General features: G+C 36.4%; 1 protein-coding gene across 2 annotated transcripts; it reads right to left on the reverse strand.

Moving 5' to 3' along the window:
• Positions 1–241: 241 nt before the first annotated feature.
• On the reverse strand, positions 242–24313 carry LOC148877009 (protein ESSENTIAL FOR POTEXVIRUS ACCUMULATION 1-like). 2 transcript variants are annotated; one of them, XM_088980128.1, is made up of 10 exons: positions 24117–24313; positions 13983–14071; positions 12901–13815; positions 12706–12823; positions 12415–12606; positions 11408–12247; positions 8477–11261; positions 1558–1751; positions 1419–1478; positions 242–843 (listed from the first exon to the last, which is right to left on the reverse strand). In XM_088980128.1, the coding sequence occupies exons 1-10, from the start codon at positions 24184–24186 to the stop codon at positions 455–457; spliced, it is 5652 nt and encodes a 1883-aa protein (XP_088836254.1). In that variant the 5' UTR covers positions 24187–24313; the 3' UTR covers positions 242–454. The 2 variants fall into 2 exon arrangements, with proteins under 2 accessions (XP_088836254.1, XP_088836261.1); XM_088980135.1 differs by lacking the exon at positions 13983–14071.
• Between the last annotated feature and the right edge of the window lie 2215 nt (positions 24314–26528).

Consider the following 26528-nt stretch of genomic DNA (forward strand, 5'->3'; position numbering starts at 1 on the left):
ATAGATTTTGCACCCCAAGTCCTTTAAGTAGACATACTCACCAAAACAAAATAATTCTTTAAACTGGATATTACTAGAGGTCTAAACTCTTCAATCAAAGATCAGACATTCAGACGAAAAAGTAATTGACACAAGTCGAGACTTCCAGAAGAATTCGACTTTTGACTGCAATGCTGAGTTCAGCATTTCAGTCAAATGTAACTAATACTCGAGGAAAAGGGAAAATTGTCAAAAAATAATAGAAAGATAAAAAAGTATTGTTTGATTAGCCTTCTTTTTTCTTTCATTGATAAACAGCAAAATCGCATGGGCTCTGTTGCTTCCAAAATGTGACAACCGCGTGAGCTGGTAACTCAGTCCCTAACGCTCTATAAATTAGGGAAAAAGAATTCCTAACAAGAACATTTACAGACTTCTGCAGACAATGTATTTACAACCGCCTTTTCACCCTACCCTAATCTTCCACATTCTGAATCTCACCCATCATGATGCGGTTACTAACAACATTAAACCCTAAAACTGATGGGCTAACCTTCTTCCCTTTCTTTCCCTTTTTCTTCCCTCCCCCTTTTGTCGACACATCCGGACCCACTGCTATATCGGGTTCAATGTCCCCATTTCCTGCTTTGTCAATATTTACATCCGCAGAAGTAAACCCAGTTAATTTCTCGTCATTCCGAGCTTGAAAAGCAATCTCAAGCACATCCGCTGGCAACAACTCCTTGTAGTTGAGGAACATGTCGATGAACTCATGGTCGGGATCAAAGGAGCCAAGGTTCTCTATCAAGAATGTTTCTGCCTCTGAAGTTGATTGCTTCAAACAAAACTCCAGGAAACTTGTATCTGGTCAAAAGTAGATCAAGAAGCACTTAATTTAAGACAAGACCCAAGGTAAAAATAAATAAATAAAAATAAGCAAACATAAAATCCATCCGGCTCGCCAACTGACATCTAAGATGCACACATGGTTGCCCGTTAAGGTTGGTTTATCAATAACAGGCATTTGAACCATCAAATCAACTTTCAGGAAAGACAATAAAAATTAAAGAAAAGAAAATTGGTAGATTGGCTGGTTAAGATCACCCATCAGATTGATCTGCCTGGGGAGATCACATGAGCACTGCATGACAGTGATGCAGAAGGAAAATTGTTTTAAGGCTTGATTCCATTCTAGCCTTAGATTCTTGTTGTCTTTGGGTTGTAATGACAACCCAAGTCGTGAAGAGAACCCATAACGACACCCTAGCATCCTAGTAAGGAATGTGTTTCGCCTGGTCACCATCAGAGACGATGTCATTCCACAGTGACAATGTCATTCCACAGTCTCTATACATTATTCCTTATAATGGGCATTTTCATAAATAAAGAATACAACACTTGAAAAGAGAATAAGCAAACGAAGATTAATAGGAAAATACCCTTTGTGCCAGTCAGCCTAATGCATTCGCTCTCACACCAATCTCTGAAGTCCATGGCCTCTGCACAACATTACATGACTCAACATATCAGTAAAGCCTCCTTGCGTATTAAAGTATGTGCATGCTCCAATAAGCTCACCTGAATATTTGGCCAGGTTCTCTCTCTTCCCTTTTAAGGATGATTGAGAAATAGAGGGAGAGGAGGTAAGAGTACTTTCCGTGGATCTGCTGACAAAGGACTTCTGACGACTTGATGATCCTCCTGCAGTTCCTTTGACAGCAGCGTTTTTCAATCCCCAACTGCTTTGCTTTGCAAGAGATGGGAAATCTGGCCTGGTTACAACAAATAACACTGCAACTAATTAGTTTGAATACAGAAACAAGACGACCAGAAACATAACAATGCAATGTGACCAAATACCACAAGCTTCTGTTCAATGACACTAGAAATATAATTGAAATTTGAAACTGGTATTGCTGAAGATGGCAGTAACATAAGTGACAACAAGAGGGGAAAGATCCTAAAGTCCACAAGCATCAAGCAGTAGGCAGTGTACTACAACACTGTATCCAAACCCCTCATTATAGAACCTCAAGAAGAAAATCAATGATATCCAGAAACTTTACTGCTTTGGAAAAAAAGAATGTTAGGCAAGCCCCAGCAACCTAATGTCAAATCCCAAGCACTGTTATTATTATTACATTAAACCACCATTAAGAATGATCCCCTAAAACAACTTGTTGGCTAAGTTATTGGTTGATCTTTGTCCATACAAATATTGTTATTAATTCCCTTGCCGGCTGTGGTGCTTCTCTGATCTTATGCCAAATCCCAAGAGCTAATGCCTGAGTTTGTGAGCCAATCCACTACTTCCTTTGAGTCCCTTTCCACCATTATGGCTCTATGGTTGAGAGCTTTAGCAATTCTTAATCCTTGCCATTCTGTGTCAGACACTTGGCCCTTGTAGAGTCTCCATAACCTATAGGTCCAGAGAAAATAGTCATAACATTTCTTTGACTATTCCTGAACACACCACCAAATGGTAAAAAAGCATAGGTTACCCAAGCTTTACCCGTCAAAGTTGAATTTGATGCAATGAGGACATGGTGGAGTCGAAATATCTCATATCCTGACTGAAAATGATTCATGCTACTCCATTGTTAAGTCATCATCAAAGGAGAAAGGGACAAAAATCTTCAATGAATTAAGGTATGACAAGTTTATCTGATAAAAAAACCTTCTTTACTTTTTGATTGGTAATACCTACCTTGTTATTTTTATTTGGGGTTACCTGTCTTCTTTTCCTCTCCAGATAACTCGTTAAACTTTACAGCCTGGTGACTAATCAGACTGAACTGGATAGATTCTGGATATCTAATTCCCTTAGGCTGTGTTTGGTTTGAAGGAAAAAGTAGGGAAAGGAAGAGAAAGGTGGGGAACCTTTACAAAACTTGTATAAGTTTCCCTACCTTTCCCTACTTTGTCCCTCAAAACAAACATGGCCTAAGCAAATCTGAATCCAAATTCAAGTAGATCTTTTACAGATCCCACTCAAATATTTAATCAAATTCAGGGAACACCTGTTTGAATCAAATCCAATCCATTTACAACCAAAAAGACTCCCATGTAGAACTCCTTTTTTTTAATTCTTGGAGAATTTATTCTGAATCTCTGATAATGCCAAAAAAAGGTGATTCAACTTGAAGGTTGCAATTATACAATCAGCCAAGGAGACAGAAAGAAAAGAAACTGCAGCCAATCACATTGGTTGTGGTTTTGTCCTTGAAAATGGAGCTCCATTCTTCAGCCATACCATATTTGTCATAATAATCACCATCCACTACCATCATTATCATCATTGTCATCTCATCAAAACCTTGTCTCGACCAAGAATCAAAATTTTGTCACATATCGACCCGTATCGGCCGATACGTATCGTATCGGAGCCTTCTCAATACACCCCTACAGGGGGTGTTTCAGGTCGGCAATTGGTTCAGGGGGTAGACCGGCCTTAAACCGGCCCCTCTGAACCAGTTTTGAAAAAAAAAAAACATAAAAAACAGTACCGATACAGGCCGATATGCCCCACTGGCGTATCACCCTGTATGAACCTTGGTCCCGACTATATGGTATCATGGGGTCAACTGCATTAATCCTGTCTTGCTATTTCATTCTGTTCAGTGCCACATCCATTATAAAATTTTGAGTGCTTAAGTCAATTCTTAATACTTCAATCCATGTCCTTTTCAGTCTGCCCCTAGCTCTTCTAGCCCCTTCAACTTATAGCCGATCATCTCTTCTTGCGGGTGCCCTAGCTGGTCTTTTATGCATGTGATAAAACCATCTAACCATCTACTACACTATGAAACTAATTCTAATGTTAAAAAGAAACCTGAGTTCCTCACTTTTCATCCTTTGGCCCTCTAGTGTTGAATCACTTTGTAGTTTTCCAACATCAAATCATCTACCTACCTCCATTTGACCTTCTAAAACTAAAAAGCCTTGCAAGGAAAGATAAACACCTCTAATTGATCAAAAAAAAAAAAAAAAGATAAACCTCTCTATAGAAGACCACTTCCTAACTATTCATACCTTCTCTACATTTTTGCATTTGTATTTCAACCAAATACAGGTGCTGTGGCTTCATTTTTTCTGATGAGATGTTTTTTGGGCTCATTTATGAATGACCAATCAGATTCCTTATTATCACGAACTTAACAATCTTCCTGTTATCGGTTCACACTTCACATTCTGTAAAAAGGATTTCAAAAGTAATAACGCATGAAGATCCACAAAGTATTGCATGTACATTCAGATATACAATAGTAATAGGTGCTTTCCACCCTTCTCCATGTCCCCTTAAAAAAATGATCTTTTTTTAGTTATAGGCACAACAACCATGATTTACCATCAATACTAGTATTCTAGAATAAGCATGTATTTGGCTTCTTATTTATTTTATTATGAATTTATTTTTGAATGGAAAAGGTAACTTTGATTGAAGCATTATATTAAGTAGCACAACTGTCAACCACCCACAAAGGGTGTTGACCCCTTAGTTTATCTCAATGTCTAGAATACAGCCCAAAAGAGTATTTCCCTAAGGGTCCCCCTGCTTTGCCAAACTATCAGCTAGACCATTGGCTGATTTCCTGGACCACTTGAAGATTGCCCCCACTTCCCTTGCTAAGCAGAAAATTTCCCTCATTTGCTGTTTATAATTACAAGCCTCCAGGCTGTTTGTTTGCATCCAGCCTAATAGTAACTTAGAATCTCTTCAACCTCAAGGTTTTGCAGTCCCCAATGCTTAGTGAGCCTCAAGCCTTGAAGTACAAGTCAGTACTTCAGCTCTTATTGAATCACCCACACCTATTGGTCCAGAATATAGTGCAATCGGTCTCCCCTCCTCATCTCTGAAAGCTCCCCCGACTTCAGAGGGACCTGCGTTACCCAAGGAGCTCCCATCAAAATTCAACTTTATCCTTTGTTGCGCTGAAGGTATCCAGTGCTCCTGAATCGCATTCTTTATAGTTGAGGAATTTGCCACTACAGCCCAACCTCTAATAATGTCCTCAACTGAGTAGTCTCAATTTCAAAATAGCTCAAGTGTTTTTAACCGATGTATAATTCTGTTATTTCTTTCTCCCGAAATAGACCAGAGGATAACTCTTGTGGCTCTCCACATTACCCTTCCCCTTTTCTTCGGTAGTCTAAAGAAATTTGGGTAAAAAAGGCCTGCCACATCCAAAGGAGGGGTGTCCACCTGCAACCAACGAGAGATGGGAACCAATTCCAAACAAACGAAGCAAAAGTACAAGATAACAATAGGTGTGTAATTGTCTCACCACAGCCCAGGAAAAGGCTAAAAACATGAGGTGACATGCAGCAAATCGGCCTTCCTTTTTGAAACTTGTCCAAAGTATTAACTCTCTGGAGCACCACCTCCCAAACAAAAGCCCTTATTTTTGGAGGTACAAGGTTACACCAAACTTCCTTTCCGGAAAAAGATCATGCCGGGTTAGAAGACTGAAGAAGAGCAGTGACAAAAGGAGGAACAAGTAAAAGAACCAGAAGGGGACACCAGCCAGATTCTACTGTCCAAGCAAGATTGATCTAGATACATTGTACTCAGAAGCGAAATAAGGTCATCCACCAACCCCATTCAAATCCCATTCCCATAAACAGAGGAGATTATTCATCCTTTGTTTAGGGAGATGGCATAAATAGATGGGAATCTATCTTTAAGACAGGTATCACCAAACCAGACATCTTCCCAGAATAGTACTTTATTCCCTACACAAGCATCAAATCTGATATATGGAAGGAAAAGTGGTAAGACCACAACACCCTAGAGTTGAAACCAACATCCCAGCCATTGTTTGCCAAGCCATTAATACTTACAATCACTTTATGCCACAACTTATCCTGTTCCAAAGGCAATCTCCATAACCACCTTCCGAACAATGCAAGGTTCCTCAATCTGATATTTCCTATACCTAATCCCCCGCTATCCCTACTTCTAACCACCACCTCCCATTTCACCAAGTGGTCTTTCTTTGTGTCCCCTGGCTCCCATAGGAACTCCCTCATTATTTTCTCCAATTGATTGGCAAAGGTAGATAAATAATAAACTGGCCAAATTGATCAAGGTTGACTTTAGCAAGGCTATTCTTCCCCCTAAAGAGATGTAATTTCTCTTCCACCCTGCAAGCCTCTTTGAGAATCTTTCCAAAACTAGGTACTAGAAGCTTTTAGAGTTTGGCCAGTCCCCTATCTCACAACCCAACAATCTAGCAAGGTTTTCCATCTCTTTCCCCTATTTATTAACTCCTACTACACAACTCTTACCCCAATTTATTTCCTCCCTCTCCCTTCACAAAAAACGACAAGGTTATCCGCAAATTGTAAATGTGTTACCACCAAACCTTCCCTCCCAACTCTCCAACCTTTAATGAGATTATCAGCATCAGCCTTTGAGATCAAATCACTCAAGATATTAGCAACTAGGGTGAAGAGGAAAGGGGAAAGAGGATCTCCTTGTTGGAGGTCCCTTCTAGCCGGGAAAAATAAAAATCCCTAGCTACTCCATTAACCAAGATTGAGTAGTGACAGGAGAAAATGCAACCCTTTATCCATTTACACCATCTCACTCCAAAACCCCTTCGTCTCAAGATTTCTAGTAAGAAATCCCAATCCACCAAGTCATAGGCTTTCTCCAAATCCAATCAACACACCAAGCCTTCTTCCTTTTTCCTCTTCTTGTAATCCACACACTCATTAGCGATAAGGATTTGATCAATTATTTGTCTCCCAAAAACAAAGGCACCTTGGTTTGGAAAATTAGGGAAGGACCAAAGGAACGACTCTTTCTATCCTCTTAGCCAACGCCTTCGAAATAATTTTGTACATGCTTCCCACTATCTGATAGGTCTAACTTCCTTTTGTTGGATTGCATCCTCCTTCTTAGGAATTAAAGCAATAAACGTCACATTAGCTCCCGAGTTTTTTGAGAGGGGTAAATGCATTTGGCTTCTTATGGTAACTTTAGTTCAGCCATCATCTCAGTCAGTGTTGAGTACACTATTAATTTTGACAGACTTGACTTTTTTATGAATGGAAGTTTGCCTGAAAACTACAACAAGCCGCATACTGACTTTTTGACCTTCCAATATTTCTGTTTCCCCTATCATTCATCCCTTTGTGGGCCCTGTGGCTACTGTCTTGGCCTCATTAATGCTGGCAAGCTGATAATATACAGTTTATACACTGGAACATAGCTGTCAAAATCTTACAATTTGAAGATTTTAATATAATTCACAAATTGAATTGTGAATCCCAAGGGTTCCAATTAAAATCTACTATCTGAATCCTTTTCTCAGAAAATATTACAATTACTGTCTAAATCTTACAATTCATTCAATTCGAGTAAATTAAATTTGGACCTGGTTCTCAAATTTGTATTCTCTTTTTCAGGAGATCTGTGCTTTAAAATCTTGCTAGATTAATTCTTATTTGAGTTAAACCTATTTGAAGACATTTAAGAATATCAGTTTATTTTCCATCATATGTAATATGATATGATGACCAGATATGGATCCCAAACGGACACAGATCAAGATATGGGGATGCAACTATCCATTTCCTAAGATCCCAGATATGGGATATGGATGTACTATTTAATATGCTTATACCATGGTTCTATATCTAGTTTGTCTTTTTGAAGTCGTGACACTTCAATATTGCCAAATTTAATTCAACTTCTAAGATATACATATATTTTATAGTATTATTTGTTAAAACACACCATTTTACATATTTCAGAAGTATTAAAAAAAGAAAGTATAGTCTAGAAGCATCAATACATTATCTAGTGTCAAATAGGATATGTATTGTGCCTGACACAGATAATTCATCCTAGAGTATTTCTAGATCCCTTTGGAGTGATTCCTTGGGTTTTCTCCATCTTTCTCCATCCTCTTCTTCAAGATATTAAGAACTACTGCAGCCATTTTAGATCCAATAAAGATCAAGAGTCAAGACCATCCAGATCAAATAAACCACCCCCCTTATAATTCCAGACCATCCAGATCCTCAATCAAACTAAACCACCCTCTCTGGCACAAATAAACCTACAAAGTTTCCCATAGAACTCATGTTATTGAAGTTTCTTTCTTTGTCTCTCGAGAATGCCTGAAATTTCTGAGAATTCAGACCAAATTCCTTCGTTTTTATTTTAAAGTAGCAAGCTATCCAACTGAGTTTTCACTTTGAAGAACCTTTTTCCCTATTCAGTCCTACAGGGACTATAACTTGCCACAACAATATTACTGAGTATTACACAAATAGTTTGCACTTGGTAGAACAGCCAGATCTGCTTAAAGTCCAAGAGCACAAGGGTCAACGAACTACGGATCCCTCATTGGGTAATGGAGGTCAATACCAATAAGTATCTGATGAGCCTTTGAAAGAATCCAATAAAGCCATATAGACAGAAAATTAACACTAGAGATACTGTAAGCCAAGTAAAATTAAATTTTAGGAGGTATTGAGAACATACTGTTTGGGTTCATGTTTTGATTGATCGAGAGGGCCCCAGAAGAAATCATCTTCCAACTTGGACTTTAACTGAGCCAAAGCAAGGGAACTAGTCTGTACAGGAGATGCAACCTTAGATGGAGATGATCCAGAAAGTGACCATGAAGAACCATTTCCATGGGTACCCCGGGTTGGCTGAGGTTTTTGTGGAGTCGGAATCTGGATTTGGTGCTGGGCAGAAGACACCTTTTTCTCTTGTTCTTTCTGAATTTCCCTCAAAGATGTGGGCTTAGTAAGCTTCCCTGAGTCAGTAGACCAAGCTGGAGCAGGTGGAGGATTTGTGGCTTCCCCCTTCCAAAAGACAAAATCTCCTAAAGAAGGACCAGTTGGTGGAGCAGGTAATACATCCTTCTCCAACTGTACCTGACGAGAACTTTTTGCTTTCTCAATGGGACTTGATGCAACAGAGACATCAGAAGAAGCAACAGGAGTCTTAACTCCAACACCTTTGCCCTTTGCAGACTTTTTACGGTTCTTTTTAGTGTCTTTCGCCTCAATAAAGTCATCATAATCAACCAAAGCCATTTGGGTAGTAGTAACGACTAATGAAGGCAACTTAGACAAATTGTCAGACACATCTGAAGCTCCTTCATTAGACTTTGCCAAAACTTCTTCTGCCAATAGATCATGCAACTGACTCTTCTTACTCTTCAGATTCATAGCATTTCCAGAGCTCCCAGCAACAGGTTGTGCACCGACAGAATCTTGATAATAATCTCTAACAATCTTAGGCTCTGTATTAGTCAGAACCCCAGCCCAAGCGGTTAAGGAACTCATGGAGTTAACAGATGTGGCAATCTCAGAAACAGCTACTTCCATCTGTGCCTTCCTTTGCTCTTCCTGTTGTATCTCCATGAGTGACTTTGGCTTTAGACCAGGAGCAGGTTTCCAAGATCTATGACTTGAATTTGTTTGTGTGCTTTGCAAGGACAAAGATTCAATGTTTTTTCCTTCACCATTGCTATCAACAGAAAAGATTTCACTACTAGAAATGCTTTTAGGTAATGAGCTTTTAGCTTCTTGTGAACCCATTATTTCTATGGCAGATTTCCCAGTTCCATCATCTCCTGTTTTAGCCAATGATGTCCGATGGAGACTTTCTTGTGCATCCATGTCTGCCTCAAATTTTATGTCCAGAAGTTGTGTTCCCTCACCTTCAGATTGCTTCAACTGTGGCAAAGGAGATAATTTGGGCATTTCCTTGGCTTGCCCTGATGAGGCTTGAGCTTTTGCAACCTTTTGTTTTCTGGACTTCTTCTCGGAATTTTTCTTTGTCTCACGTGCTTCAATATTTTTTACTTCTTTTGCCTTGGGAGACCCACTTCCACATAGTTCTTTCTGTACCTGAGGTTCTTCAAGAACACCTGACACCACATCCATATCCTTGTTTTGTTTGAGCATATAATTTTCATCTTTGCCATTGTATGGTGATGGTACATTGGGATGAGTTCCTACATAAATTGGAGGTACAGAACTTGCATTAGCTTCAGTATTAAGAACTGCAACAGGTTCATCAATTGCGTGAATATTCTGAGACATCTGCTCTTCAGCTACAGAGGCACAGTTGTCTGAAATGTGCCCATTTTTCTGCAGAAAAGCAGGCTCATCTGGAGGCTCTTCCATAACCTTAGTTAAGGATGAACCATCTTCCATCTTTTGCACCAATCGTGAATCATTTTGTTGAATACTATCAATCTGTTCTGAACAAGTAGCATCCCAACCTTTCAGAGAGGTTGTACTATCAAGAATGTGATGTGGTAGGTGAAGAGAAGATGCATCACAACTACTAGTGTAACCAACATTCTGGGAAGTTTGTGAAGGCAAGGTAGCAAAGTTAGATGTTTGACCATCTTGTAAATTGGACACTGGTATCTGTGAATTAATCAGAAGCACCTCATGTGGAGACTTAAGCCCAACATGCTCAACTGGAGCATTTCCTGCTGGCATAGCAGCTGCCTGGATATTTGCATATGGATCCACAAAGTGCTGACGGGACTGATGCTCAGATAAAACCTGAGAAAGAAGATGCTGTTGCTGCCACAAAATTTTCTGTTGTTCTTCCTGTTTCTGTTGTTGTTTAAGTAATAAGAATTTCTCCAGAAGGGACAATTGTGTGGGAACAGGTGCCTGTGATTGTAACTGAAGTTGGGACAACATGTACTGTTGTTGCAATATAGCTAACATTTGTGGATCTTGAGAGATGCCAGAAGACAGAAGTTTATCAGGGGCTACAATGCCAGAAGAACGATCTACAGTTTGAGTAATTAGATTTGATAAAGATAGCTGATTCTGTTGCTGTAGTCTCTGCTGTTGAATCCCAAATGCAGCTTGTGGAGGGAAATGCTGATTATGATGCAAGTCCAACTTATCCTGGCGCATGTCCAAACCACCTTGAACAGGAAAATTTGACCAACCAGCCACTCCATTATTGACACCAGAAGATGACATGTCGGATGAACCTTGTAGCATAGATAGCAAGTCCACATTCTGAAGATGAGGAATTTGATGATTGTTATCTACCACTGGAGAATGGAGCTTTGCATTTGGTGAAGGAGAATCAGGGATGATCTCCGCCTTTGACACCATGGATGAAGCATCTCTTCCTGTCCAATATGTATGAGGATTCGGTAGAGATCTCTGCTGTTCCAGAGACATTCTCTGGGACAAAAGGTAATTTAGGTCATTTCCATTTTCTACTCTCATCAGGGGCAGAGCACCAGAATTATTCCCAATATATCCCTGCATACCTACAAATAAAAATAAAATAAAATAAAAAATAAAGAACCTCCTCTCTAGGAAGATAGATGCAGCAAAACAAATTCTGTAGACCATAATAATAAAAGCTCCAGACAGGCAACAACATAAAAAACATCAGTTTTAACGAAGAACCAACCTTCAGAGAAAGAAAACTTCTCCAGTGGGGAACTTTTCATGGTACCAGACATGAGTGATTCCAAGAATTTGTTCTCGGCCCCAGTCATCGACTCCTGTCTATTCCTTGGCTCGTTCTTTACAGTATCAATCTCACCTGAACCCAAGTGAAGCTTTTCAAGGCTACCAAACTTTGGCCTACTCAATGTTTCTGAAACTTCATTCTGTTTTGGTGCATTGAATCCTGGTGGGGGCCTTGCTTTCGCTCGCAAATGTGGCATGACATCCCCAAGCAATGAGAAAGGAGCATCAGGTAGAGCATTTGCTACGCGAACCTGCAAATCTATGCCAAAATATCCAGCCTCAAACCATCCAATAAGATCAAAACCAGAGAAAGGGCCTTGAATTTCGCCTTGTGGATCTTTGTAGTACAGGGATAATTCCTCTGGAGATGGCTGTAGCAGAAACTTTCTGCCTTCCTGTTCCTTGTCTAGGACTTCAGATGGTTGTCTTTTGACAATGGAATCATGGCCAATATCCGTATGAAAACCCTCACCAACTTGCCAGTTTGGCTCATCTTTATAGTAAGATGATGGAAGCTTAGAATTGTTCTCCCATTCTGTACTCTGATCCTTCTGTGGATGCGACCAGCCCACATCTGAATTTCTTGACCTGACCTCAATTGGGAAATCTCTATTATCATGCAATGGGATATGTGAGCCTTCACCCAGTGACTGAGATCTCCATGGGACACTTGGATGAATGGAAGAATTTCCCTGGGCATTCACTTCGCTACAAACCCCAACCTCATCAGCTTTCTTGTTGGGAATGCCATCTTCTCTATACACTGCATAAGGAGTACCTAGAGGGTGCATGAAAAAGAACCAGTAACTACTTGCAAAAAAACAGCAATCACCAATTCACCATTATCATGTTGAAAAAATAACAAAGTAGAAAGTGTATGAGAAAAATGTAGAAAGGACAGGGTTTCCACGCTAGAAATAGTCATGGAGAACATAGATGTAGTACCTTCTCCAATGAACTTGTTATCATGATATGCCTTAAGTCTCTGAATTGTTTCTGACTTTGAATTAGAATCATATGGGTGCTTGAACTTTTCATGGGAATGACTCTCAGAATAATCAAAATGGACACTTTTTGATTTGTCAGCACTATCATCTTTGTAATTGTCAATCTCAGATGGTAAATACTCTCTACTACCTGCTCAAACGAAAGTATACACCAAAGAAATCAACATGACCAAATTTTCACAATCTACTACACATACAAATTTGCACGTGTCATGAATAAATGAAATACCAAGCTTTCTTCTAGGTTGCATGACATCTGTAGAATTCCGCCCAACGGAACCATCTTTAGGAGCCGAAGCAGTACCACTAGTTACTATATCCCCCTTGTCAATTCCTTTCAAGATAACCTACTCAAACAGAAATGCAATTATCAACTGTAAACAACTGGGCAAACTTTACTAAGGAAATTTGTAAATTAGATTACCAATTCCTCTGGAGTAGGAGCAGAAAATGCAAGAGGTTCCAGTGGAACCAACTGTGTAAGAGAAGGCACTTCTATAAACCCGTCTAATGGCTTTCTATAAGACCTCACATCAATCATCCTGTATAGATCTAACATTTTGTTCCTACTATATCTTAAAGAGGATGTGTCTCCATGCATACTTTCACTCTTGTCTGACACAGAACCTAAAGAATGAGAATAAGATATGCTGTTCACAGGACTTCCTGCAGAGCTGACCCTTCCACGGCCAACAGAAAAGGTTGAAGAGGAATTTTCTCCCCTCCCCCTAATGTAGCCAAAAGTAAGACTTTGCTTGCTAGGTGTTAAAGTTTGGTGATTAGAATCTACTTTTCCTCGACCTTGGGAGGAGTTAGATCGCCATGACCGATAGTAATCCCCCTCCCTGTCCTCCTTGCCATGATTTGTTAGATGTGAAAATCCTTTATCACGAGGAGCATCACCATCTCTGTTAGAATCCATCCATTTCTCACGCCTACTGTCTGACTCCTTATCTTCGGGCCCCCAGCGTGTGTTCCATTTGCTCTCACGGCGTTGCTCATAATTACTTTCCTTGTTATTCAAATCAGCCCACCGTTCAGATGGGCCACGGCGTGCTTCCCCAGCATGTCTAGCAGAAGGGTTTTCAGTCCACCTATCCATCTTGCAGGTATCACCAAGCTCTTTCTCCCCCTCCCTCCAACGATCTCTGCGGACAAAGGAGTTGGTGTCTCGTTCTTCATCACGCCAGTGGTCGCGACGACCAGATTCAGTGTCATGCAAAGTTGGCCTGAAAACATCCCTTTTCTTTTCAGTATCACTAATTTCCTCTCCATTTCCAGATGATTTAGAGATATCTGCACGAGTGATATAACCTGGACCTGGACTAATATGCGATTCCTGTATGATAGACAAACAGAAAGTATGACTTCTTAAGTAGTATTATGATGAATAAGCATTTAGATACAGATAATGGGATAGTACACAGCATATATCTACAAGTTCATTTAAATTCATGCATGCTAAGAAGTTGAGAATTAAAAGATGACAACCAGGGAATAGCTCACCCCAGTCACTGTTCCAGGCTTATTCTCCACAGGCTTTGACAAAAGCCATTGAGGTGAAAGAGGGATAGGGTTATCAGATCCTTGCACATCTACAAAAGCCAAAACAGAAAGATGAATGCATAATTTCATCTATATAGGCACAAACAAGTTGGTGTTAAGAAGAAAGGAGCCAGCTAGCATTTGTTAATGCAATTGTATTTACCAAGTACCACAAGTACTTAAGTAGATGGGGTTTTCCCTTCCACTTAAAATGAAAAACAGATAATACTACTGTAATTTATGAATATTTAGGCCAACCATACAGCCATATGTTAAAACAGAGGCTTTGAAAGATATACCTGTCATCTCATGAAGTCAGGGATCCACCTAGGTATGGCTGTGAAAGCATTGGGTTTCAATTGTATATGCCTAAATCTGAATTTAAGCCAATTAACATTGGAATTGAATCAAATTATCAAATCATATTTGGGTTGTATTCAGATATGAGACCACCAGATGTGAACAATTTTTTATGGCTATGTCACACATGAATTTATGAATTTGATTTAAATGAATAGAAAACCACAAAAAGAGGTACATTTCATCCATCTTTGGGACCTCTATTACCACAAGTCGCCAACTAGGCAACAAGGCACTTGCTTGCTGCCCTACTGCAAGTGAGCCCAAAACAAAGATTGTCTATTCAACCCTAGCTTGGTTACAGTATCAGCTAACCCATTTGCCGATCTCATCACCCATTGTATCCTCAAATTCATAATCTTGGTGATCCAATAAGAACCTTTTTAATTCATCCCTATAGCACCATACCACAGATTCTGTATCCTTTAACCAACCCACCACCAATTTTGAGTCCCCTTCAATCACCAAATTGGTTATGTTCAGCTCATTTGCAATTTGTACTCCTTGTAAGGCTGCAAGCAATTCTACCTTGAGAGAATCCCCATACCCCAGTGGACCAGAAAACAAGGCTATTAATTTTCCTTCCATATCTCTCACGATCCTTCCTACACCAGCAGGTCCTGGATTCCCCCTACTACTGGATTCCCCCATACCCCAATGGAAAGTTAAGTGTTAAATCTGCCTATTGGGTAGCAAAAAATCAAGTTCTTTTTTTTTTATCAATAACTCTGAAAATTTTCATTAATTAAGATGCTTTAGGATACGACAAGAAGTTGCAAAGATATCAGCATAGAAGCTGATGTCCCTTTGGTGCATCAAGAAGTTGCAAAAAATCAAGTTGCCTCTACTCTTAGATCTCCCTTTGGTGCAGGTGCAGTGGAGAAAAGCATTGGAAAGAAATTTAGAAACTAAGACTGTGTTTGGTTTAAAGGAAAATGTAGGGAAAGGAAGAGAAAGGTAGGGAAGCCTTTATAAACCTTGTATAGGTTTCCCTATCCTTCCCTTCCCTTCCTTTCCCTACCTTTTCCTTCAAACCAAACATAGACTAAATGTGACCCCAAAATTAAAAAGAAAAAAGAAAAAAAAAACTTCTTATGGAGGTCTGTCTACGGAATGGACTGGCAGCAAACTCAAATCTAGTTAAAAAAAAGGGGGCTGATATCTCAGTTGTCTGTCCCATCTGTAAGAAAGAGGAAGAAACAATTCCTCATGCACTGTTATTCTACAATCATGCAAAAGCTTGCAGAGTTTCTGCACTTGGTAGCCCAGCTAGTTTTGCAAAGTGGATCTGTTTGTGGTTGGAAATTAGCAAAAATCAATTAAACCAAACCCCAAACTGTATCCCCAATTCTGTTGTCATTTTGTAGGTCATCTGGAAATCTACAAATAATTCTACTTTTAAAAATACTGATCCAGATCCTAGCTGGGAAATTTCTTGTGTTGATGAAGGAGATGAGCATGACTTCCACTCAAGGATGGTGACCATCTTCTCAGACATCTGATCCAGTAGCCCGATGATTTTTTTGGACCCCTCCTGACATAGGTTGTGTAAAGGTCAATAGTGATGGAAGCTTTTCGGCCTCTAGAGTTGCTGCTTTTGGTGTAGTAGCTAGAGACTCCAGTGGAAAAGTGCTTGTTGCTTCTTTTTGCCTCATCCGAAGCCCAATCCCCCATCCAAGCAGAAGCTTCAGTTCTTCTTAAAGGGTTGGATCTAGTTGGGGCTATTCAATCCCAGGACCTAGTTTTTGAAAGTGATTGTTCAAATTTGGTCTCAGCTTTAATCTATAGAGATGTTGCAGGAGCTAGAGATGTGTTTTAGTGCCATGACATTATGGAAAAAATTCGCTCTACTCCAATGTTTTTTAGCTTTGCAAATAGAAGTGCTAATAGGGTAGCCCATGATCTGGCAAAAAAAGGACTTCGAGGGTTGGGTTTCTTTACTTTCAGTTCCTATTGGATTCAGAAATATGCTGACAAGGATCTATCTGATCCGTAGTTGTTAATGTTGATTATGTGCTTTCCTTTTAATATATATTTCTTTTATACAAAAAAAAATTGATACAGTTTATTTTGCCTCATAGGTAAGGGTGGATTCGAGCAGAGCTAAGCCGAATACCTGGCTATACAAGCTCAGCTTGCCAAAACAATGCCAGGCTCGATTCAAACTAGAGACTTGAACTTGAATTCAGCTTGGCTTAAAAGTTTGCAAGCTTGAGCTTGATTCAAGCTAGAGACTTGAACTTGAATTCAGCTCAACTCAAAAGATCACAAGTTCGAGCTTAGCTTGGCTTGAGCTCGACTATGAGGCAAACTTCTTATAAAAAATAAAAATTATACATATAAAAATAAATTTTTATTTTACACACAAAAAATTAAGAATTATAAAAACTATTTATTATTATGAATAAAAAATAATGATATTATATATATATATAATATTATTATATGTATATAATAAAAATTATTATGTATGCATACATCTATACTACTTATAAAATTGTGAATGAGGAGGTATTGGCTTCTATAATGTTTCTTTAGTCAAAGACCCCTCCTCTTGAATTTAGTTCATCTCCATTAAAAGGGCAGAGAATGTAATTAAAAGAATACCATTAAGTACATTCAATTACCTCTCATTAAGTCCCACATTTAAGTCATTAAATAAATCACATTCTCTCTCATTGAATCCAACATTTATACTTTTCTTTATCATCATTAAATTCCACTAATAAATCCTCACACAATAAGTATTAATAGAATGACATTTTATATTTTTAAAATAAACATAGAAATGAAATCATATTTTTCATCTAACTGGTGGGTAAGTAGTTCAACCACTTGGGTCAAATGGATAATTTCATGATGTTATAAATAAATAATACAAACTTAGAAATATAAAAAATACTTTTGTTTATCATGATTAAATTCCACTAATAAATCCATTCACAATAATTATTAATAGAATGAAATTTTATATTTTTAAAATAAACCTAGAAAATAAATCATATTTTCCATCTATGTCATGGGTAAGTACTTCAACCATTTGGGTCAAATGGATAATTTCATGATGTCATAAATAAATAATACAAATTTATAAATATAAAAAATACAAAAAATATAAAAAAAAAATCAACACGTTTCTATTATTATATATTTGTCATATTAAAAAGTAAGTATGATAAAATAGACATAATTTTATTAATGATGGACATCAAATATACAACTTAAAACCGATGGAAAATTAAACCATCTCCTTATCTAGGGGGTGGGTTAGCGGTTCAACCTTTCAAGTCAAATAGGTTAACCCATGATGTATATATAAAAATAATTTTTTTTAAAATAGAATAGTACAAAAAAATATGAAACAATTTTGGGCACATATATAATATTATATACTAATAATGTAAACAAAAATAAGTATGATGAACAATAATTATTTTATCAATGATATAAATGAAATTCAAAATTTAAAACCAATTTGAAAATAAAACCATTTCCATATCTAGATGGTAGGCAGGTCAATGATCTAATACTCCAGGTCAAATGGGCCAATCTTGGATGTCATAACTAAGTAACGAATATTAAATAAGCATTTAGATACAGTTTTATTGTTATATATTCACTATATTAAACAACAATAAATGTGAAAATAAGAATTACTTTTATCGATGATGAAAATGAAATACATGATTTAAAATCAACCAAAAAAGCAAAATGGTTTTTCCATCCAAGTGGTGGGTTAGTGGTTAAACTATCCATGTCAAATGGATCAACACATGATGTTATTATTAAATAATAAAATACATAAAATTCTAGAAAATGTAGAAATTTGTCAATAATTTTGGGTACATTGTATAATATTATATATTCTCATATAAAAAAAGTGTGATTAATGAGAATTATTTTCATTAACGATAGAAATGGAACAAAAATTAGGATAAAAAATAAAGAGCATTAATGTCTAACACATGACCCGACTAACCATGTTAAATGGATGCAAACAAATCATATCACATTTGAATCAGAGTATATATTCAAATCTGCTCTGATCCAAAGATTCAATTGAATCTCAAAAATATTGATTTGAATCCAAATCCGATCAAGAATCCGAATATTCAAATATGATACGATCCGATTTAATTTTTTTTTTAAATAATAAATTATTAAAAGAAAAAGAAAATATAACAATTGAAATAAACAAACAAAAAATATAAGTATTTTTTCAACTATTTCCATCATATAAAAAAGTTACAAAAATGCAATATAAATAATATATTTATAAATAAATAATAAATAATACATATTATATATAAATAATATATATATATAATTGATTCTGCCACAATATTAAAAACCAGTGTTCAAACAATATATTGGAATTGCATTTCCTCTTGGTAAATAAGTAACTTATTATCTCATAAATTAAATAAAAAAACATAGAATTTTTTTTAAATATTATAAAAAAATTGAACATACATTAACATTATGTATCCTTCATATATTAAACAAAAATATGTTTGAAAAATGAGAATAATAAAGATAGAAATGGCTAAACTACAATGGAAAAAATGATTTAATGTCTTAATCATATTCCATTTTCCTGGTTAAATAGGTTAATGGTTCAACTAGTAAGGTCATTTGGTTGTTGATTATTATCATCATCATCATTTGATACTACCACGTGCAAAAATAAATGCAAAAATAAGAATTACTTTTATTGATGACGAAAATGGAATACATGATTTAAAATCAACCAAAAAAGAAAAATCGGTTTTTCCATCCAAGTGGTGGGTTAGTGGTCTATCCATGTCAAATGGATCAACACATGGTGTTATTGTTAAATAATAAAATACATAAAATTTTAGAAAATGTAGAAATTTCTAAATAATTTTGGGTACATTCTATAATATTATATATTTATCATATAAAAAAGTGTGATTAATGACAATTATTTTCATTAATGATAGAAATTGGATAAAAAATAAAGAACATTAATGTATATAACACATAACCCTATTAACCATGTCAAGTGGCTCAATGATTTAATTAGCTAGGTCATTGTAGGCAAGTGGTTTGGTAGGGATGCAAACAGACCGGATTGGATTTGAATCAGGGTAATATTCGAATTTGATTCGATCTGAAGATCTGATCAAATCTCATAAATATTGCTTCGAATATGAATCTAATCAAGATGTTGGATAATCGAATCTAGTACGATCTGATTTAATTTTAAAAAATAATAAATTATTAAAAGGAAAAGAAAATATAATAGTTGAAATAGAGAAAAAAAAGTATAAGTATTTTTTCAACTATTTTCATCATATAAGAAGTTTACAAAAAAGCAATATAAATAACATATTTATAAATAAATAATAAATAACATATATATTATATATAAATGATATATATATAATTGATTTGTCCACAATATTAAAAACTAATATTCAAACAATATATTGGAATTGCATTTCCTCTTAGTAACTAAGTAATTTTTATTATCTCATAAATTAAATAATAAAAAATAAAAATATAGAATTTTTGATAAATTTTATAGAAAATCTTGAACATGCATTAATATTATATATTCTTCATATTAAACAAAAATATGTTTGAAAAATAGGAATTATTGTTAGTAAAGATACAAATGGCTAAAATACAAAAAAATAATAATTAATATCGTAATCATAGTACATTTTCTTGGTTAAATAGGTTAATGGTTCAACCAGTAAGATCATTTGGTTGCAGACTATTATCATCATCATCATTTGTTATTGCCACATGCAACGCGCGTGCACTTTTACTGATATATTAAGCTCGATTAAGCTCATGAGCCTCATGAGACAAGCTTCACTATACTTGTGCTTGGATCAATTAGCAAATGAGCCTATATATTGGGCTCGAAGCTCGGTTTAAGTTGAGTTTTTCACGAGTTGAGCTCAAATAGCTCGTGAAAATCTCGATTCATTTCCACCCCTACCCATAGCAAAGGAATTAGGCAAGTACCAAGTAGTATCTTTTAGCATAGTCATTGAGCTAGGTTGTGTTTATTTTGGGTTTTACTTTATTCTGTTTAATGGATTATTTTACTTTATCTATACGGCAACCAAACAAAATAAGATATAATTTTAAACAAAAATAAAATCCGAATTTGCACCCAAAATCATTTGTGTTATCGTAGTTTCACATTAGTGCAAATAAATTTGTACCGTAACCAAATGCATCCTACAATGCAAAACACCTTACTATTAACTAGGAACCCAACTATTTCTACTAAACACAAAACACCCTACTATTACCTTAGCCACCATGATTGTTACCCAAACAAAATAGATGATCTAGAAAGATGGCAAAAACCAGTGTGTCAACTATACTCATTACCAAATTGACAAGTTCCTTTCTAATACCTATCATGACAGAGATGTGTACAACTCTTTAACTTTTTCTTTCTTTCCAAGGATAACTTTAAAACAATTTTATTAAGTTGGGGTGAAAGAATTTTATATACAAACAGTTTAGTGAGCAGTGACTTGCATCCTACTTGCTACATTTAGGCCAGTCAGTGATACCCGAAAATCCAAGGCCCAATTCGACACCCGATCTGATTATCTCAGATTCGAATTATGCATTTACGTAATCAAACCAGATTCGGATGTTACAATCTACGTCTGATTAATAATCGGATCATATTCGAATTTGACCTCATCTGATCCGATTAGAATCCAGGTCCAATTATATTATAATATTTATTGATTTTAATATATAAGTTTTATATAATTATATTTAAAGTTATAAAAAATATACTCTATATATTATATTATATATGAAGTTATAATATAATAAATATGAATTTATATATATATATAATAAATTCAGTATGTTATATTTAAATTAATTTATTATATATGAAAGTTGAAAAGTAATTAAATTTTAATTTTTTTGGTATTTTAACAAATTAAAACAGAATCAGATTAAATCTGAATCCGATTCTAGTCTGTTAGGACTCGAATTCGAATTCGAGGTCTTTAAATCCAATTGGATTTCGGATCGGATTCGGATTTTGCTGAATTTGATCCGAGTCCGATCTGATTACAGCCCTAGCTACATTGGGTAGCACACATCCTACCATTTTTTTCCTTTGATGTTGTTGTTCTGTGCCAGTTATCCATTTGGGATAACATATTCTCTTCTATAATTTAATGAAATACATTCTGTTCATCATCAGGAAAAGAATCATGCCAAATACCTGGATCAGTCTTGGACAAATCTCAGGCAAGAGCCTTATAAATGATTCCGACTAAACTGACCAACCAATTAATCTTTAATATCCAGTCACATATACAATCTTATGTTTTAGTCTCCACTAGGAATTAGGACTACAAAAGTCAAGTTCACATTTTATAAAAGACATTCTCAAATTTTATATTTACTCTCCATTGAGATTTCTTCTTTGACAAATAGAGCCACTCAGACTTCTTTTGTTTCCCTTGTTGATGTTTTGTTTTTTTCTTTTTCCATTTTTTTATCTAGACACGTAAATCTTGGAAACAGCCTCTCTTTGTATCTGCAGAGGTAAGGCTGCATACATCTCTCCCTCCCAAGACCCTGCATTGGCAGGAGCCTCATGAACGGGGCTGCCCTTATCTAGACATATAAAGCGGTGCCAAACTCATATTTATCACAAGACATACTAGCCTACAAACTAATCCAAGGAAAACCCAGTAAGATTGTCCAACAGTTACTTGTAGAAGCAATATGTCAGTAAATTCAATGACCAAACTGGACCAAAGAGCAGTGACATAGAGCAAATTAAGCTTAATATCTTTAAGCTGATTACAGGAAATACTGAAAACAATATTACACACAAAAAAGTCATAAGCATAGAGAAGAGATAATTTGAGATGATGATTAAGAAACAGTAAGAGAATGGGAACCCAGATGTAAATAGCATAACATGGACAAATAAATGCAATGAATAAACTATTTCCAAATTCAAATGTGGATGCACATGAAATGTTTTCCCTTTCAATAGTTTCATATATTTTCCTTACACTAGGAGGAAAAAAAAACTAGGATTACTAAATGTAATTAGGTACAATCTTATGTCTGTCACAGAAACAAAAAGAACCTAATTAACATGTACCAGAATTTAATTAAAGTAATAATTAAACTGTCTATTTTAATGAGAACTTGATACAATGTTTTCTGATAAAAATTTTCATTCATGTCATATGCCTGCATTAAGTGCACTGTCAAGGCAGATATAATACAGAATCCACAATAGCACAGAAAGTTGTTATCATAAAACATCATATAACAGTAAATGCCTATGAATGGGAAAAAAATTGATCTGAATTCCAAAATGTGGATCAAATAAAATTTTTTCCACTTTCAAATCCTGAATCAACAATGATAATAAATGACTCAAAAACACACCACAAAAATGGCAAATCATGTGATCAATCGGAAACAAAGAGACAGTAACAAATCATGTGAAGCACAGGCTTCCCTTTCAAAAGATTGGTATTGTCACCTCTAAACAAGGATCCTAAGGAGAAGTTAAAATTCTGGGAGATCTTGGTGAAACTAGGTTCAAGATGGTGCAATGCCAGTTTGAGATTCTAAAATAGTTAAGTGTCGAAGGCAAATTAAATCCAATAAATGTCACTCAACTCAATCAAAGTCATTCATTCAATTCAACTGAATAAAAGTCACATATCTCAGTGCTGACCAGGTTGAATGCCAAAACCAAGATTTATTTGTGCTACCTTCTTTGACCCAGATTCCATAAAAGTTTTTTGCATCTCGATTAACTTTAACAACTTATCCCAACCTTGATCTTAAAGTTCATGAGATAGGACAGTAGTTAAATGATTCCCTGGCTGTAGTCCCAAAGAAGGAAGGATAATCCAATAATGAACTCCAGCAAGCCTAAATTTGACCATGAGGGAAGCCCCGTAAGTAGCTAGTAGTCTCAAGACTCACAAATATGGAAATAACCATGAATGGCCTTTTCTCTGCCAAGCATGCTAATTCATTATGCCTGTGTGCATAAGATTGGCAAACATAAGGCCGACACATATTACATATATATATAATCAGTATGTCACCTCTACATCTAAAGGAACATCAGAAAAGTGCCCCTGGAACCAAATGATTCTTAGATGATAATGGCGATGGTGATGCTAAATTTGCGGGAAAGATATAATTTTGGTAAAATACTAGGGCGCTAACATATCGAGGCTTGGCAGAAGAAAAATGAACCACGCCAGCAGACTATAAGCTGAAAACGCATAACAGCTACTTACCATACACCAACATAGGAACAAAGCCAATCAACCAAATTTATTAAGAATCAAAGGGAGAGAACGGGAAGTGAAACGATCGAAATTAAATAAATGCGACAAAGATGGAAAATGGAAATAAACAACAAAAACTAAATTTTGAGTTGGAATGCGAAGCCCAAAATATGGAAACTCCCAAGACACACAACCGAAACTCGTTTGGGTCCCTGCAACCACTGAGCTCTGATATAGGTCTAGACAAAATGGAACTCGTGGCTGAAAAATGTATAATGCAACTAGGGTTTTTAATCTTTATCCGGAACTATAGATAGATAGACAAACTATAATACAAAAATCGAGTGAAAGTTTTCAGGTCCAACGAGATAGTCAAGAACAAAAACGAAAAAAATAAAGAAAAAAGGAAGAATGACAAAGAGAAAAAATTTGAAGACAGTACCTTTGGGAATCTGCTGAAGAGTGTTGACAGAGAGGTGACTGCGAACATCGGCATTGTTTCTACCCACCATGATTGATGAACAACAGTTCAGAAGACGCCAAGAGGAGGGGTGAGGGAGGAAAAAATAACCTTTTTTTATCGACTACTTTGTTCGTTCGGAGGCAGAGAGAGAGAGAGCGCAATTGAGGGTAAGGAGGATTATAGGTATGAGGGTGAAGCAAAATAAAAAAGCGGATACTGCCATACTGGGCAAATCGGCTTACGTTAGCGAACAGCGGAGTTCTCGTTTGACTGAGATTTTCTGCCAATAATGCACGTTCCAACACTCTACTAACTTAATCTAACACCGCACATCTCACCATGGATTGGAACCCATTAAAAGTGAGACCCGCCATGTATGACATATGCGGTATAAGATGATGTTGGTAGAGGCATGGAACGTATTTTCAATGCACGGTTGATGTGAATGTGAGGCGCTGATTTGTGAGGAGCAGATCCCATCACCGTAAATGCAGGCTTTCCGTGGCAACTGGCAAGGGTAGTGAGCAGTGGATCTCTTAGGCACATGCTTTGTCATCGGTTAGAAACCCAAATCCAACTTATCGAACTCCAATCGGATTTGATGATTCTAAACCCCAATTTGACGCAATCAAGTCCTCATTCCACTCTCTTCTTTCATATGGAGCACCTTTGGGTGGGGGTGGTGGGGGGAATTAGCGAAAGGATCCTACAAATTCCTCAGGCTGCAGGCCAATGGAGGGACAGACTTTGTTGGACATTTAGGCTGCGTTTGGAAAAGATACAAATAGAGTGTAAATATCGGTTCATGGTAAATTTGCACTCTGGTTCATTTTTATTTGTATTTGACAATATTATATTTATGCATTGACAAATGACAAACCAATGCATATTTACATTGATAATAAGATCTAAAAGTACATCAATAAAAAAGAAGTAAATTTGCATTCAAGTGGGATTTTGATAAAAAATATATATATGCTTTATTGGAATTCATGTTTGCATCCATTACAGTTAAAAGTCTGTTTAGTAAGAGGGTAAATTCGTCAATACAAAACTAACCCAATTTTGTAATTTATATGAACCGTTTTACACTCTACATATTTGCATTCACACTTATTTGCATCGTTTCCAAACACAGGTTCACTGAAAATGGAAAGTTCAGTGTTAAATCTGCCTATTGGGTAGCAAAAAATCAAGTTACCTCTACTCTTATATCTCCCTTTGGTGTAGGTGCAGTGGAGAAAAGCATTGGAAAGTAATTTAGAAATTAAAACTGTGTTAGATTTGAAGAAAAAAGTAGAAAAACCTTTATAAACCTTGTATAGGTTTCCCTATCTTTCCCTTCTTTTCCCTACCTTTTTCCTTCAAATCAAACATATAGCCTATGCGACCCCAAAATTAGAAAAAAAAAACTTCTTGTGGGGGGTGTGTCTATGGAATGGACTGGCAGCAAACTCAAATATAGTTAAAAAAAAAAATGGGCTGATATTTCAGTTGTTTGTCCCATCTGTAAGAAAAAGGAAGAAACAATTCTTCATGCACTGTTATTCTGCGATCATGCGAAAGCTACTTGTTATGGTAGCCCTCTCAATTGCAGAGTTTCTGCACTTGGTAGCCCGGCTAGTTTTGCAAAGTAGATCTGTTTGTGGTTGGAAATTTGCAAAAATCAATTAGACCAAACCTCAAGTTGTATCTCCAATTCTGTTGTCATTTTGTAGGTCATCTGGAAATCTACAAATAATTTTATTTTTAAGAATACTGATCCAGATCCTAACTGGGAAATTTCTTGTGTGTTGATGAAAGAGATGAGCATGATTTCCACTAAAGGATGGCGACCTTATTCTCAGACATCTGATCCAGTAGCTCGAAGATTTTTTTGGACCCCTCCTGACCTAGGTTGTGTAAAGGTCAATACTGATGGAAGCTTTTTGGCCTATAGTGTTGATAGTTTTGGTGTAGTAGCTCGAAACTCCAGTGGGAAAGTGCTTGTTGCTTCTTTTGGCTCATCCGAAGCTCAATCCCCCATCCAAGCGGAAGCTTTAGTTGTTCTTAAAGGGTTGGATCTAGTTGGGGCTATTCAATCCCAGAACCTAGTTTTTGAAAGTGACTGTTCAAATTTGGTCTCCACTTTAATCTCTAGAGATGTGTTTTAGTACCATGACATGAAGGAAAAAATTCGCTCTACTCCAATGGTTTTTAGCTTTGTAAATGGAAGTGCTAATAGGGTAGCCCATGAGCTGGCAAAAAAAGGACTTCGAGGATTGGGTTTCTTCACTTTCAGTGTCCTAGTTGGATTCAGAACTATGCTGACAAGGATCTATCTGATCCATAATTGTTGATGTTGATTATGTGCATTCCTTTTTAATATATATTTCTTTTATACCAAAAAAA

The sequence above is a fragment of the Nelumbo lutea genome, chromosome 1 (genome assembly GCF_056320005.1).
Source record: "Nelumbo lutea isolate HS-2025 chromosome 1, American lotus-T2T, whole genome shotgun sequence".
NCBI lineage: Eukaryota > Viridiplantae > Streptophyta > Magnoliopsida > Proteales > Nelumbonaceae > Nelumbo > Nelumbo lutea.

Excerpts from the sequence above, each read along its gene's own strand:
- LOC148877009 (XM_088980128.1), bottom strand. The coding sequence starts at position 24,186 with ATGGTGGGTAGAAACAATGCCGATGTTCGCAGTCACCTCTCTGTCAAC. Across the intron at positions 12,824-12,900 it reads CTCCTACTCCAGAGGAATTG|GTTATCTTGAAAGGAATTGA; the intron begins GTAATCTAATTT and ends CTGTTTGAGTAG. Across the intron at positions 12,607-12,705 it reads GCAACCTAGAAGAAAGCTTG|GTAGTAGAGAGTATTTACCA; the intron begins GTATTTCATTTA and ends TCGTTTGAGCAG.